The sequence below is a fragment of the Lotus japonicus genome, chromosome 5 (genome assembly GCF_012489685.1).
Source record: "Lotus japonicus ecotype B-129 chromosome 5, LjGifu_v1.2".
NCBI lineage: Eukaryota > Viridiplantae > Streptophyta > Magnoliopsida > Fabales > Fabaceae > Lotus > Lotus japonicus.
The window spans coordinates 57,249,203-57,263,476 of NC_080045.1; the positions used below are offsets into that span (position 1 = coordinate 57,249,203).

The 14,274-nt window shown below is 44.7% G+C and overlaps 1 protein-coding gene across 1 annotated transcript; it reads left to right on the forward strand.

Annotated features, from left to right (window-relative positions):
* The first annotated feature begins 2,612 nt into the window (after window positions 1-2,612).
* LOC130720289 (uncharacterized) lies at window positions 2,613-5,213 on the forward strand. Its single transcript, XM_057570917.1, has 4 exons — window positions 2,613-3,114; window positions 4,357-4,481; window positions 4,580-4,652; window positions 4,752-5,213. The coding sequence occupies exons 2-4, from the start codon at window positions 4,375-4,377 to the stop codon at window positions 4,881-4,883; spliced, it is 312 nt and encodes a 103-aa protein (XP_057426900.1). The 5' UTR covers window positions 2,613-3,114; window positions 4,357-4,374; the 3' UTR covers window positions 4,884-5,213.
* The last annotated feature ends 9,061 nt before the right edge of the window (window positions 5,214-14,274 follow it).

A 14,274-nucleotide genomic window follows, 5' to 3' on the forward strand; every position in this document is an offset into this window, starting at 1 on the left:
TTCGTGGCAAACATTGATTGGATGTCACTGTAAAACTCACATTTACCCTCATAATGACATTATAATAATTTCACCATCGATTTAGTGATGTTTTAGTAATTTAAAAATAGTCAATGACATTTTGGTTATCTGATTTTTTTTCAATGTAACTAAATGAACATATATAATACGGATAAATCAATGTAACTAATGTAACTTAAGCATAATTTGTCTATATATACCATTTTAAAAAGTAAATCTCACTATACCTACATGCTCCACAATTCCAAAACAAACAAAAAATGCTTCCAGTGAAAAAATAGAGATGATACTTGAACCGGATAAAATTTTGTTTTTAGCACTTTGAACCACATGAATTGAGGCTTGACACTCAATTAATACAGTACATGTCATATTACCTTATCGGCAAAAACTGATTCTACGAATTATGCTAAAACTGATTCTACAGGTCACACATATATATATATGTCTCTGTCATTACCTATCAAAAAAACAAAATGTCTCTGTCATTTTTTTAAATAAATTCTATTAATACCAAGTTGCATGTGACATGAAAAAAGTAGATGATATTTGAAACAAAAGTCTTTAATTAGACCAAGCTCTATAGAAATTACGTCTGGTTACAAACTTTGTGTACCTTTTTTACTGTTCGATCATGTAATAATTGGCAAAAACTGATTCTACAAATTACGAGTACATGAAATCGGCAAACTGATTCTACAGGTCATGGTTGTCGAATATCATTTTTAACAAAAATTCTATTAATACCAAGTTACATGTGACATCATTTAAAAAAAAAAGTTACATGTGACTCATTCGTGGTGGTGGCAGTGAGTAGGTGAGGTTTTCTTTATTGCTTCACCCAGTCTCATGCACTTAATTATCATTTTCCATTTTTTTTCTTTGTTTTCCTTTATTGTGGCTATTCAATTACTAATAGCCAATGCTTTATCTGGAGTTCAAAAAAAAAAATGCTTTATCTGTTGATTATATATTTTTTCCCTTATTATTTGTTAGTTGATTCTAATTTTCTATATATGTTGTTCATTTTCTCATTTTATTGTATTATGTAGAGCATCTACATGTATAGTTTATTTCTCTTGATGTTGCCTAGTTCTGACCTTTTGACTACTGTCTTCAGGTTTCTGTAGCTAATGCCGAAATGCTTCATTGAAACTTTGCAAAACCAATTATCCCTATCTGCTTTGTGAAAAAAGTATTTAATTACTATTTACACTTACAACTCCTGTAAACGGAGGGAAGGTTATTGTTTTTCACAAATTCAGATTCATGGTTTTTTTTAATGTATCAACAGATTTAAGTTAAGAAGCCCAAAAATGCAACTGCAGTAATACAATAAAGCCCAGCAAAATATACGGTTTTGGCTTCGGTGGTGCAGTTGAAAACTGCACCACCATGGTACAGTTGAATAGTAGCCCTTGAATAAATAAATATAAAAATGGATGGTGTAGATCTGTTACCGGGTAAAGGCTTTAGAATTGTACTTCAGGTTTCAATAAAATGTATAATATTGCAAATTAACCCCTAGCTTCAATCTAATATTAGATTTCCCACTCCCTGTTTTAGATTTCCCACCCCATTTAAAAGTGGGGAAAAACCAATATTGTCCCTCCGTGTTTTAGTCCGAAACTTCAACCTTCGGATCAGTACGAAACTTCATCCTTCGGATTAGTATGAAACTTCAACTTCTGGACACCTCTGACAGATTCTACGACCTTTTTCAGCACCATTACTCCATAGCTTCACCTACCTCACCACCATTATGACCTGCATAAACTCCTCAACCACCCAACCACCCCCCATTTATGGCTGAACACACTGTTTGGATGGGTCCTCGTGTTATTACCAACTTTGATTTAACAGACATAACAGAAGATTGATAATATGATTCATGTTTGTAATGTTGTAACCATGTCTGTAACCATGTCTGTAACCATATTATTAGCAAGAATATTTTCCTTCAGTATTGTAACGAGGTCTGTTTGTCCCATATTATTGTCACTGCATTTTCACGTTTCTGTCTTTGTGACAGTATCTGGTTTGAAAGATCCGAATCTTGAAGTTTCATATTAATCCGGTTTTTCAACTCTCGGACGTCTAAAAAAGGGGGGTGGTAAATTTAATTATGAAGCAGTCCGAAACTTATAGTCCTGGATTGATCCGAAACTTAAAGTCCTGGATTGATCCGAAACTTAAAGTCCTGGATAGATTCGAAACTTAAAGTCCTGGATAACTCTTACCAAGCAGCAGAATGCAGTAAGTTAAAACCAAACCAAAAGGCATATTCATCAATTACAATCTCAACCACCACCACAATTACAAACCAAACATTTCAACCCAACAATTCGTTAGGCAAGTCCTCCAAGACGGCCACGACACCGATCATGTTATTTTAACTGTAACTAAAGAATCCGAACTTTTAACTCTCGGACTAGTCCAGAACATCAACCTCTGGATTGGTATGGAGGTTTAAGTCCCGGAGGGTAGTCCCGACATTTTTTTAAAAAGGCTAGGGTGGCAATTCTAAAACAGGGGGTGGGAAATCTAATTCCCTAAGGGGTATTATTTGGGTCTATTATTCATCAAACTTATCAAATCAGAAACTCTCTTTTTTTGGAACTCATCAAACCAGAAACTGGAAAGAACCATTTTGTAAAATGGTTTTGAAATTGTAACCTGAGGATTGAACCACGGTGGGGGAAGCATAAGGTGAAGCTGTCGTCGACCACCGGAGCTCCCTCTTCTCCCTCCTCATTCTCTTCATCACCCTCTTCCGAACCCTAACCCCAAATCCCTCGCCACAACCGCGCCTATTTGGAATCTCGTCTATGCTCCAAAGGGTGGCGGTGGATCGAGCGGCGGAACCCGGCGGCGAAGTATCCGACTGACTTCAGTGTGGTTTCGATCGGGGAATTGGGGGTGGTTGAGGAGATTCAGAAATTGGGGTTGGTGAAGTATGTGAGCTTGGATATGAGCTATATGAGGGGTTTGATGAAGCATGGAAGAGGTGAAGATGGTTCCTTTGTTGATGGGAACAAGCGCCCTGGGAAGATCTTCACCAAGCTATACCAGATTCATTGATCTTTGGTTTGGGTAATATTTGCTTTCAGATATTTAATTTTAGATCTATGATTTCGTTAATTTGTATAAATCATGATGAAGCAATTTTTTTTAATCTGTTGTGTGGTATATTTGATTATTTTACACAAAATAAAGATTTGATAGCTTGGAGTTTTTTCATTAATTATAACCATCTATCAAAGTGAAATATGTGAATTCAATCTGATAATTAATAAATTAATTGATCAGGGGGATATAGTAAGGGGATTCTAGTGTTGCAGCTGAAAGTTATATATACTCAAAAACAAAATTGAGTAAAACATGAACAAGAGCTTTCTCCATTTCCTTGTTAGTTTGTGTATGGGTGTTAGTGGAGGTTATATGACAGGAGCATTGTTTATAACAGTAGGAACTTCTGTTAAACCAGATTCTTTAATTTGTAAAGCTGCTAGAAGTTGATCTTTTAAGTAACTTGAATAAGATGATAAGAAAGAGAATGAAGGAAATGGTGGAAATAGAGTCTCCAAGGTTCGCAATATACAACAGATTATTCGAAATGGCACCGAGAAGACAACACGATCCAGCTGAAGCAATCTGTGGACTAAAAGGCAAAGAGAGCTTCACCAACAGATATTAACAGATACTTCTAAATAAAAAGTAAAAGTATTTTTCTCGTAATTGAAGGACCATTGCCTTTGTAAGCCGCAGATCAGGTAATATTTTGTATCAAGTGGTCTCAAATTAACATAGCAAAAATATAAATCTAGCTAGAGACAAAGTAATATGACAAATATTAAATAAACAGGGACCGGTTTTTGTATTACCTCCACACATGACTGGTCTTGGAAGCAGGTGGAGGGCAAAGACAGACACAAGAAGGTAGAGACCTAGTTTGAAGGAAGCCATGTGGCTGAATTAATAGTGCAACAGTTGTACTTACTAGTAAATGCCTTAATTATCTGAGTTCATTTGATTAGGATAGAGGGTTACCATTATGTAAGACCCAGGGGAGGGTAGAGGGGAGGAAATAAAAGAAAAGGTTGGTCTTGCAGCATTGATTTTTTGTTATTCTTTTTTGTCAGGAGCTACATTTTGGGTTTATGTAAAAAAAAATTGTTTAAATATTACTTAATTAAGAAATATAATTCATTACCAGAACTGGTCAGTCTAACTACATCAATTATAGTTGTATAATTTCATTGTTAACCTATATAATTAATTGGGGTTGTAAACACTTGGTCATTCCTAAATACAATTTGCGCATTGTTTAAATAGGCCACGACTTTGAGTGAGATGCTGCAGACTGGTTTATACCCACCAGACTACCTGAACGGATTAGCTCAACACTTTGGAGAGTGGGAAGTTGTAGAAGCAAGGGGCATCCCAGATTGTGGACGAAGGTGACTAATTCCAGTCTTGTATTAATTCATTCACTTTTATGTATGTTGGCATATCTTTTATTAATTCATTCACTTTAATGTATGTTGGCAACATGCAGTGATTTGTCAGCACTGTGGGTAATTTCGTGGCTTGATATGGACATTTACTTCAAACCCAATGTTGTTGGGGTGGTAAGTGTGACAATCCACTACTCATTTACTGGTTTTGGTTTCAATTATGAATTATAAAAATATTTATTTATGTAATCAAAATCTATGCATTTGATGTAGTTAAAGGAACGGCCTGTGAGGATGGGAGTAGCAATGCAAGTTTTAATGGGTGATCATAATGAGTGCAAGGATGAGCTTGGGGCAAATGCTGAACGTTACTGGCATGACATGATTTTCTCCAACACTGCGTAGCTCGTGCATGAGGCTGCGTAGAGGTGAAGGTGGTGTGGGCTGTTATGTTAAGTGATGATGTTTTGGGTTTTGGCTTGGTATGGTGAAATAGAATGGTGTTTAGCCTAAGGAACCCAACCGATCGATCTGGGAATGAAGACATATTTTGTATTATGCTGTCTTCAACTTTTTCATGTGTTTTGTGTAATATATGGCTATGGTGGGGTATGGTGTAGTATATGGGTATATGGGTATTTATGTCATGTTCAGAATGGACCATTACAATGGGCATTGGCCACACTATATATGTGTAATATGTATTATGTTATAAGACTATTTTCTTTCATGTCATTATTATGTGTAATGAGTATTATGTTATGAGGCTATTTTCATGTTAGAAACAAGTAGCAAACAAATTTATTATATATGCCTACTAAGTTCTAAGCACCCCTTGTGGATGGATGCTAACTATTTTGAAGTATGCATATGTATAGCATTCTGTGGGGCTGGGAACGTTAATAAGATATTTAAAGAATGATAGAGTGGTTTTATGTAGGCTTACTCAAATTATTCACTTTGGGGTTTAAAGAACGAAATTGGTGTTAATAATTTAGCTCTATACGAACCTATCATTGGTAGCATATGATAAAAAGAAATTGTCAACATCCAATTTCAACTGGTTCATTTCTATTACTCTATAACATTAGCAAACACTTAAGAGATTAAGAATTTAGAACAGACACGGTGAAAAACTGTTATTGGACTGGGCGAGCCCCTAGAGGGGCGACGCCCAGCATGTATCTCGCCCTGAGGCGGGGCCCTGACCTTCAGATGGGCCTTGACCTCGGAGGCCCAATTGGCCCAATAGGTAGTACCCAAGCTCTATAAATAGGAGGTAGTTATCAAGTATAGGGGACTTTTGGCCCATTTGATAAAATAGCACATGAAATTCAGCACTCTCTCTCTCATTCTCACTCTCTCTTAGCTCAATCCTCCACCTCTAGGTACTATACCTCTCTTCAATGTTCATTCCAAGAACATTTGGCGCCGTCTGTGGGGACTGTAAACTTTCTACTCCCATTCACGTGGATTGATTGTGCATGAAGTTACCTCTGATTGTGATTAGGCAATTCTCTGGTTTTCTGATTTTGATTCTGTGACTAGTGTTTGGTTTTCCGATCGAGTTTGCATCGTTTCTGGTTTGGATGGAGACTCGACGCAGGAGGCAACATCATTCACCAATGCGACAGCGGATTTCGCCGCCTCGGCGGCCTCATCGTGTGGACCTGGATTCTCCGGTACGAACGACAGGAGTACAATCGCCTTCTCCTCCTCCATCACCTCCTGCACCACCACCTCCTCCATCGCCTTCACAGGTGGGGTCTCTGGAGCGCTCACCAGAGAATTCACCTGCTCCGGAACAACAACCAACGGTGACACAGGAGCAATGGCGCCATTTGATGCGCAGCATTGGCAACATCCAGCAGCGGAATGAGCATCTACAGGCTCAGTTAGATTTCTACCGTCGCGAGCAGCGAGATGATGGAAGCAGAGAAGCAGATTCCGTGGCTGAGTTCCGTCCGTTCTCGGAAGATGTCGAGAGTGTGGCGATTCCGGATAACATGAAAACGTTAGTTCTGGATTCTTACTCCGGAGATTCCGATCCGAAGGATCATCTTCTGTATTTTAATACGAAGATGGTGATAATTGCGGCGTCAGATGCGGTGAAGTGCAGGATGTTTCCATCGACGTTCAAATCGACGGCGATGGCGTGGTTCACAACTTTGCCGCGAGGATCGATTTCAAATTTCAGAGACTTCTCATCCAAGTTTCTAGTGCAATTCTCGGCAAATAAGAATCAGCCGGTGACGATCAATGACCTATACAATATTCGCCAGCAGGAAGGGGAGTCACTGAAAGAATACATGGCAAGGTACAGCGCGGCGTCGGTAAAGGTAGAGGACGAGGAGCCTCGAGCTTGTGCTTTAGCATTTAAAAACGGTTTGCTGCCGGGGGGGTTGAACAGCAAATTGACACGTAAGCCGGCGCGCTCGATGGAAGAGATGCGTGCTCGTGCCAGCACTTATATTCTCGACGAGGAGGATGACGCTTTCAAAAGAAAGCGCGCGAAGTTGGAAAAGGGCGACACGTCGCCCAAGCACGCGAAAAAAGATAGGAGCGGCGAAGATAAGGGGGATGGCAAGCAGCAGAGACCAGGTAAGGGGAAGTCGGTATTCAAACCGACCAAGGAACAGTTGTATCCACGGCGCGATGATTATGAACAACGTCGGCCTTGGCAATCTAAGTCTCATCGCCAGCGGGAGGAAACTGATATGGTGATGAACACAGATTTATCGGATATGCTCCAAGGGGCGAGGGACGCAAATCTAGTGGATGAACCGGAGGCCCCAAAGTATCAGCCACGGGACGCCAATCCCAAGAAGTGGTGTGAGTTCCACCGGTCCGCCGGGCATGATACGGATGATTGTTGGACTTTGCAGCGGGAGATTGATAAGTTGATTCGGGCGGGATATCAAGGAAATCGTCAAGGTCAGTGGCGCAACGGTGGCGATCAAAACAAAGCGCACAAGCGGGAAGAGGAGCGAGCGGACACTAAGGGCAAGAAAAAGCAAGAAACAGCGGCTATCGCCACAAAAGGGGCTGATGACACGTTCGCTCAACACTCAGGCCCGCCCGTCGGGACCATCAACACCATCGCCGGGGGATTTGGCGGCGGTGGCGACACTCATGCGGCGCGTAAGCGCCATGTTCGTGCCGTTAATTCCGTTCATGAGGTCGCTTTTGGATTCGTACACCCTGACATAACAATCTCGATGGCGGACTTTGAGGGGATAAAGCCTCATAAGGACGACCCGATTGTGGTACAGTTAAGGATGAACAGTTTCAACGTCAGAAGGGTACTCCTGGATCAGGGTAGTTCGGCTGATATTATCTATGGTGATGCATTTGACAAGTTGGGACTAACTGACAATGATCTGACTCCATATGCGGGAACCTTGGTAGGTTTCGCGGGGGAGCAAGTAATGGTGCGGGGATACATTGATCTAGACACAATATTTGGGGAAGATGAGTGTGCCAGGGTTTTGAAGGTAAGGTATTTGGTTCTCCAGGTGGTGGCATCTTACAATGTCATCATTGGGCGAAATACATTGAATCGCCTTTGTGCTGTAATTTCAACAGCCCACTTGGCGGTCAAGTATCCGCTAAGCAGTGGAAAGGTGGGAAAGCTGAAGGTGGACCAGAAGATGGCGAGGGAGTGTTACAATAATTGCCTTAACTTGTATGGCAAGAAGAGTGCGTTGGTTGGTCATAGATGTTATGAAATCGAAGCTTCGGATGAAAATCTTGATCCCCGGGGCGAGGGGCGAGTAAATAGGCCCACGCCAATTGAGGAAACGAAGGCGCTAAAGTTTGGCGATCGCACTTTGAAGATTGGGACCAGACTGACGGAAGAGCAGGAGACGCGCCTGACAAAACTGCTTGGGGAGAACTTAGACTTGTTCGCTTGGAGCTGCAAAGACATGCCTGGAATTGATCCAAACTTCATATGTCATCGGTTAGCATTGAATCCAAGTGTCAAGCCAGTTTCACAACTCAGGAGGCGCTTGGGTGGCGACAAAGGGAAGGCGGTGCAACAGGAAGTCGACAAGTTGCTGGCGGCAGAGTTCATCAGGGAGGTGAAGTATCCGACGTGGTTGGCGAACGTCGTAATGGTGAAGAAGGCGAACGGGAAATGGCGAATGTGTGTAGATTACACAGACTTAAACAAAGCATGTCCAAAGGATTCGTATCCCCTTCCCAGCATCGATAGCCTTGTTGATGGTGCCTCGGGCAACGAACTGCTTAGCTTGATGGATGCTTATTCTGGCTATCATCAAATCCGCATGCACCCGGCAGACAAGGACAAAACGGCTTTTATGACCGCCAGAGTCAATTATTGCTATCGCACCATGCCGTTTGGACTAAAGAACGCTGGGGCGACCTACCAAAGATTGATGGATAGGGTTTTTGCTGGGCAGGTGGGAAGAAACATGGAGGTTTACGTTGATGACATGATTGTTAAGTCAGTACGTGGTTTAGACCATCATCAAGATCTGGAGGAAGCATTTGGCGAAATAAGGAAGCACAATATGCGCCTCAACCCGGAGAAATGCTCTTTTGGTGTTCAGGGGGGCAAGTTTTTGGGATTCATGATCACATCCAGAGGAATCGAGATAAACCCAGAAAAATGCAAGGCGATTCAGCAGATGAAAAGCCCTTCTAATGTGAAAGAGGTCCAACGTTTGACGGGGCGAATAGCAGCTTTGTCTCGGTTTCTTCCCAAGTCTGGTGACAGATCTTTCCCTTTTTTCAAGTGTCTGCGCAAGAATGTCGCATTTGAGTGGACGGCGGAGTGTGAGGAAGCTTTTGTTCGCCTCAAGGAACTCCTATCGTCACCGCCAATCTTGTCGAAACCAATACAGGGACACCCGCTGCATTTGTATTTTGCTGTGAGCGATAGTGCTCTGAGTTCTGTGATGTTGCAGGAGATAGATGGCGAGCATCGAATTGTTTATTTTGTTAGTCACACACTCCAGGGCGCGGAGGTCAGATATCAGAAAATTGAGAAGGCGGCGCTGGCGGTCCTCGTCACCGCCCGGCGGTTGAGACCTTATTTTCAAAGTTTTCCCGTGAAGGTGCGGACGGATTTGCCCTTGAGACAAGTATTACAAAAACCGGATTTATCAGGTAGATTGGTCGCCTGGTCGGTTGAATTGTCAGAGTATGGTTTGCAATATGATAAGCGGGGCACGGTTGGTGCGCAGTCGCTAGCTGACTTTGTGGTCGAGTTGACTCCAGATCGGTTTGAAAGAGTGGACACTCAGTGGACTCTCTTCGTGGATGGATCCTCCAATAGTAGTGGCAGCGGCGCGGGAGTAACGTTAGAAGGGCCGGGAGAACTAGTGTTGGAGCAATCCCTGAAATTCGAGTTCAAAGCAACGAACAACCAAGCAGAATATGAAGCTCTCATCGCCGGCTTGAAGTTGGCGCGGGAAGTGAAGATCGGGAGTTTGTTGATAAGAACGGACTCACAATTGGTGGAGAATCAAGTAAAGGGAACTTTCCAGGTCAAAGATCCTAATCTGATCAAGTACCTTGAGCGGGTACGGTATTTGATGACACTTTTTCAAGAGGTCGTGGTGGAGTACGTTCCTCGGGCAGAAAATCAGCGGGCGGACGCGCTGGCCAAATTGGCGAGCACGCGGAAGCCCGGCAATAACAAAAGTGTGATTCAGGAAACGCTGGCGTACCCAAGCATCGAAGGCGAGCTCATGGCTTGCGTGAACAGAGGGGGAACATGGATGGATTCCATAAAATCTATCTTGGCGGGGGACCCGACAGAAGTGGAGCAATGCACGAAGGAACAACGGCGGGAGGCGAGTCACTATACTCTCATTGATGGACACTTGTATCGCCGTGGTTTCTCAACGCCATTGTTGAAATGCGTACCGCCAGAGAAGTACGAAGCGATAATGTCTGAGGTACATGAAGGAGTGTGCGCGAGCCACATCGGGGGAAGGTCTTTGGCTTGCAAGGTGTTGAGGGCGGGTTTTTACTGGCCCACCCTCAGGAAAGATTGTATGGACTTCGTGAAGCAGTGCAAGAAATGTCAAGTGTTTGCGGATTTGTCTAAGGCACCGCCAAAAGAGTTGGTAACGATGAGCGCCCCGTGGCCTTTCGCCATGTGGGGTGTGGACTTAGTCGGACCTTTTCCGACCGCCAGGGCACAAATGAAGTTTATATTAGTGGCGGTGGACTACTTCACTAAGTGGATTGAGGCCGAACCCTTGGCCAAGATTACTTCTGCAAAGATAGTCAATTTCTACTGGAAGCATATTGTTTGCAGGTTCGGAATCCCAAGGGCGATCGTATCTGACAACGGGACCCAGTTTTCAAGCAGCCAAACAAGGGAGTTCTGCAGGGAAATGGGCATACAGATGAGGTTCGCCTCTGTTGAGCATCCGCAGACGAACGGGCAGGTGGAATCTGCAAACAGGGTAATCCTGCGAGGACTAAGACGACGGCTTGCGGAGGCTAAGGGAGCGTGATTGGATGAACTTCCGGTGGTGCTGTGGTCGTACAACACCACCGAGCAATCTACTACAAGGGAAACCCCCTTTAGAATGACCTATGGGGTAGACGCCATGTTGCCGGTGGAGATTGACAACTTTACATGGCGGACTCAACCAGGTTTTGAAGGGGAAAATCAGGCCAACATGGCGATGGAGCTGGACCTTTTGTCGGAAACGCGCGACGAGGCGCACATTCGGGAAACAGCGATGAAGCAGCGCGTGGCGGCAAAGTTCAACAGCAGGGTTCGCGTCCGGGATATGCAGGTCGGCGACCTTGTCCTCAAGTGGCGATCGGGAGCCCCGGGGAACAAGCTTACTCCCAACTGGGAAGGGCCCTACCGCATTATTAAAGTTCTTGGTAATGGGGCCTATCACTTAGAGGAGCTGGATGGAAGCCGGTTACCTCGATCGTTCAATGGTTTGAGCTTGCGCTACTTTTATAGTTGATCGCAGGCGAGAAAGTGAACAAGGCGGAATCGCCGGAGCCAGATATCTTTAAGATTTTCCGAAGTGTTTTCAAATTCTCCAATGTATTGCAATAACAAGGCGTGCTCTTTTTCTCCGAAAGGAGTTTTTTAATGAGGCGCCCCATCAATAAAATAAAACGAAAATTCACGAAATTCGTGTCCAAAAATTCCAGGGATTCCCTGACGATCGGAATTGCCGATCGACTTAAAGAATTACGGCGATCACTAAGTGGGACAAGCTTGATCCCCAAAGGGGCTTGCTGGAACCCTGAAGGTTGTGGCGATTCCACAAATGGCCTTTGATGCCTGAGAATCACCCTCCGGAAAGTCTGACGTGATCGCCGGTCCCGTAAACGATGTGCTGGGTAAGTCTCGCCAGAATACGACGAGCGCCGTTAGCTAGGCAAAAGTCTTGGGACCCCCAAATGGCCATTGGGATCCAAGCATTGTAAGCCCCGAGCGGGCAAAGCCCCGGGCGAAGTCCTCGAGAATGGAGGCCGTTTCTTCTTATTGGGGAAAACGTCTAAAGTCTTGGTGGTGGAATACCAAGCAACAAGTCCTAGTTAAAATTAAGGCACAAAATCGTTAGGCGTAATTCAATCATATGACGCGTGAAAAATAGCGCAAGATATAAGGTCGGCGAATGAATAAGGTGGAAGGCGAGTGCTTGGTCACTCAGGATGTTGAGTATGTTACTACTCTGGCGTGTTGAGGGGTTAAACTATGAAACTTACTTCTCTGGCGTGTTGAGGGGTTAAACTATGAAACTTATTCTTAAATCTTTTAAGCCATAAGAAGGCGGCGGAAGCATTCCAACATGATTTACAAAATATCCAACGGCGATATAAAAAGCTATGGCGAGGGGTTGCTTAAACATAGACGAATGGCGGAAAAGTACACTACAAGGTGACAGTAAAAGCTAAAGTAATGTTAAAATTACATTATTCATTGTTTTCTTTCTCCTGTTCTTCTTCTTCCTCTTCTTCTTCAGTCGCTGTCCAGAGGTTTTGGTCAATCAGGGGAGGATCGTCGGGACCAACCAGTCCTTCGGCGGTTATTTCTTTCATTACTCCCATGGCGCTAAAGTCAAAGTTCGGGTACAAATGTTGGGCCTGATCTTTGGCGAGGTAGAAACCGCGCTCGCGGTTGTCAAGGGCGATGTCAGCAGCTTGTTCCCTCACCTCAGTGGCTTTGGCCTTCTCCGTCGCTAGCTCGTCCTCTAGTTTTTTGATCTTTGCCAGTTGGGAAGCAATCTCAGCATCTTTCGTGGTGAGGGCCTCGGCATGAGTTTCGGTCGCTTTCTTGATCTCCTCGGACGTAGCCTGCATCACCGCCTCCATGTCAGACTTCGCCAAGGCCAAGGACTCCGCAGACTTTTTCTCTTGCTCTGCCAACGCCTTCTTCACTAACTCCAGCTCAGCGCGCAGTATGGCAAGCTCTGACTCCTTAGCAATCAGCGCCTCGCCTCGGGCGATCAAGTCCTTCTCAGCTTGCTCTTTTTCCTTTTTGCAAGCTTGAAGGCTTGCATCAAGCTCATCTGCTTCTTCCTTCATCAGCGCCAGCTGATCCTCCAGCTCGCCGATTTTAATCCCCGCCGTGCCAATCATCTTGTCGGCATAGACTTTGTCTTTTCCTGCCTGCGTCGCCAGTTTGTCGAAACGCTTTTCCCAAGCAGCGGCGGCTTCTTGATGCTTAGCACTTTCGGCCTTCAACCGCTCAGCTTCAACGGTGGCGGCATTGAACTTCTCAAATGCGTGAGCAAAGATGCACCCAGCGCGTAGGAGGCAAGCAAGAGTCTCCTCCTTGGTGTCATTAAGGCCCCGACTCAAAACTTCTTTTTCTATGACGTCACGGTTAAGACCAGCAAGTAAGAATTCTGAGGGTTCAATGGCGTTGGGGAGCATATTATAATAGCTTGAGGAACCGACCTGGGGAGCAGGGGCTTGTTCAATTTGAGCCGCTTCAGAGGTAGTGGCAGCGCCAGGACAAGATTTTTCCCCTTGATGAGGCGGGGAAGGCATGGAGCCCGCATCATGTGTTGAGGGCGGGCTAGGAGGCGCATCTTGGCGAGGGGGAGACTTCGGGGTTTCATTTTCTTTTTCCTTCTCTCCAATAGGAGTGTCGGAAGACGCAGCAGCTTTTGTGGCGTTGACGCCGGCAGAGGCGGCTGTGGCGCCAATAGAGGACTCAGCGGCAACAGCAGCGGTCGCACCGGCGGTGGCAGGAGTAGAAGCTGGTACGGTGGTTGGCTCGATAGTCGCGACGACGGAGGCTTCAGCGACATTTTTGCCTTTAGGCGCAGCAGCAGTGGTGGGCTGAGCGCCAGGGTTGGATGTGCCGGCGCCGGAGGAAGCTTTGACCAATCTTCTCCTCTTGGGAGCTTTGGTGCTCTCGGCTTGGTTCTCAGCACCGCCCCGTTTTTTCGCGTCGCCCTCAGTGTTGAATTTTGGGGAAAAGCGAGCCATTCTCCTCTCACGGGCCTTCAGGAGCTCGGCGTTCGTGAAATTCATGTCTTCTGTAACAATAAAAAATACGATCAGTGACAACATAGGAGACGAGAAAGGAAATGTCAATAATAAAAGTGAGCTATGGGCAACCTAAGTATTTGGGAGTTCTTGAGAGGTCAGCGCCCTCAAGGACAGTTGTGCAGTCAAGGATGGGAAGTGGGGCAAGGAGATTAAGAAAGGCTTTGTCATTGGCGGACAAAGATTCCTCTGAAGGGTCGGTGATCCCATTGGGCTTCTCCGTCCAGTAAAGAGGAAAAAGGGCGGTCCCGTCTCTAAGGGTGAATGCCTCTGGGTAGGCGGGATG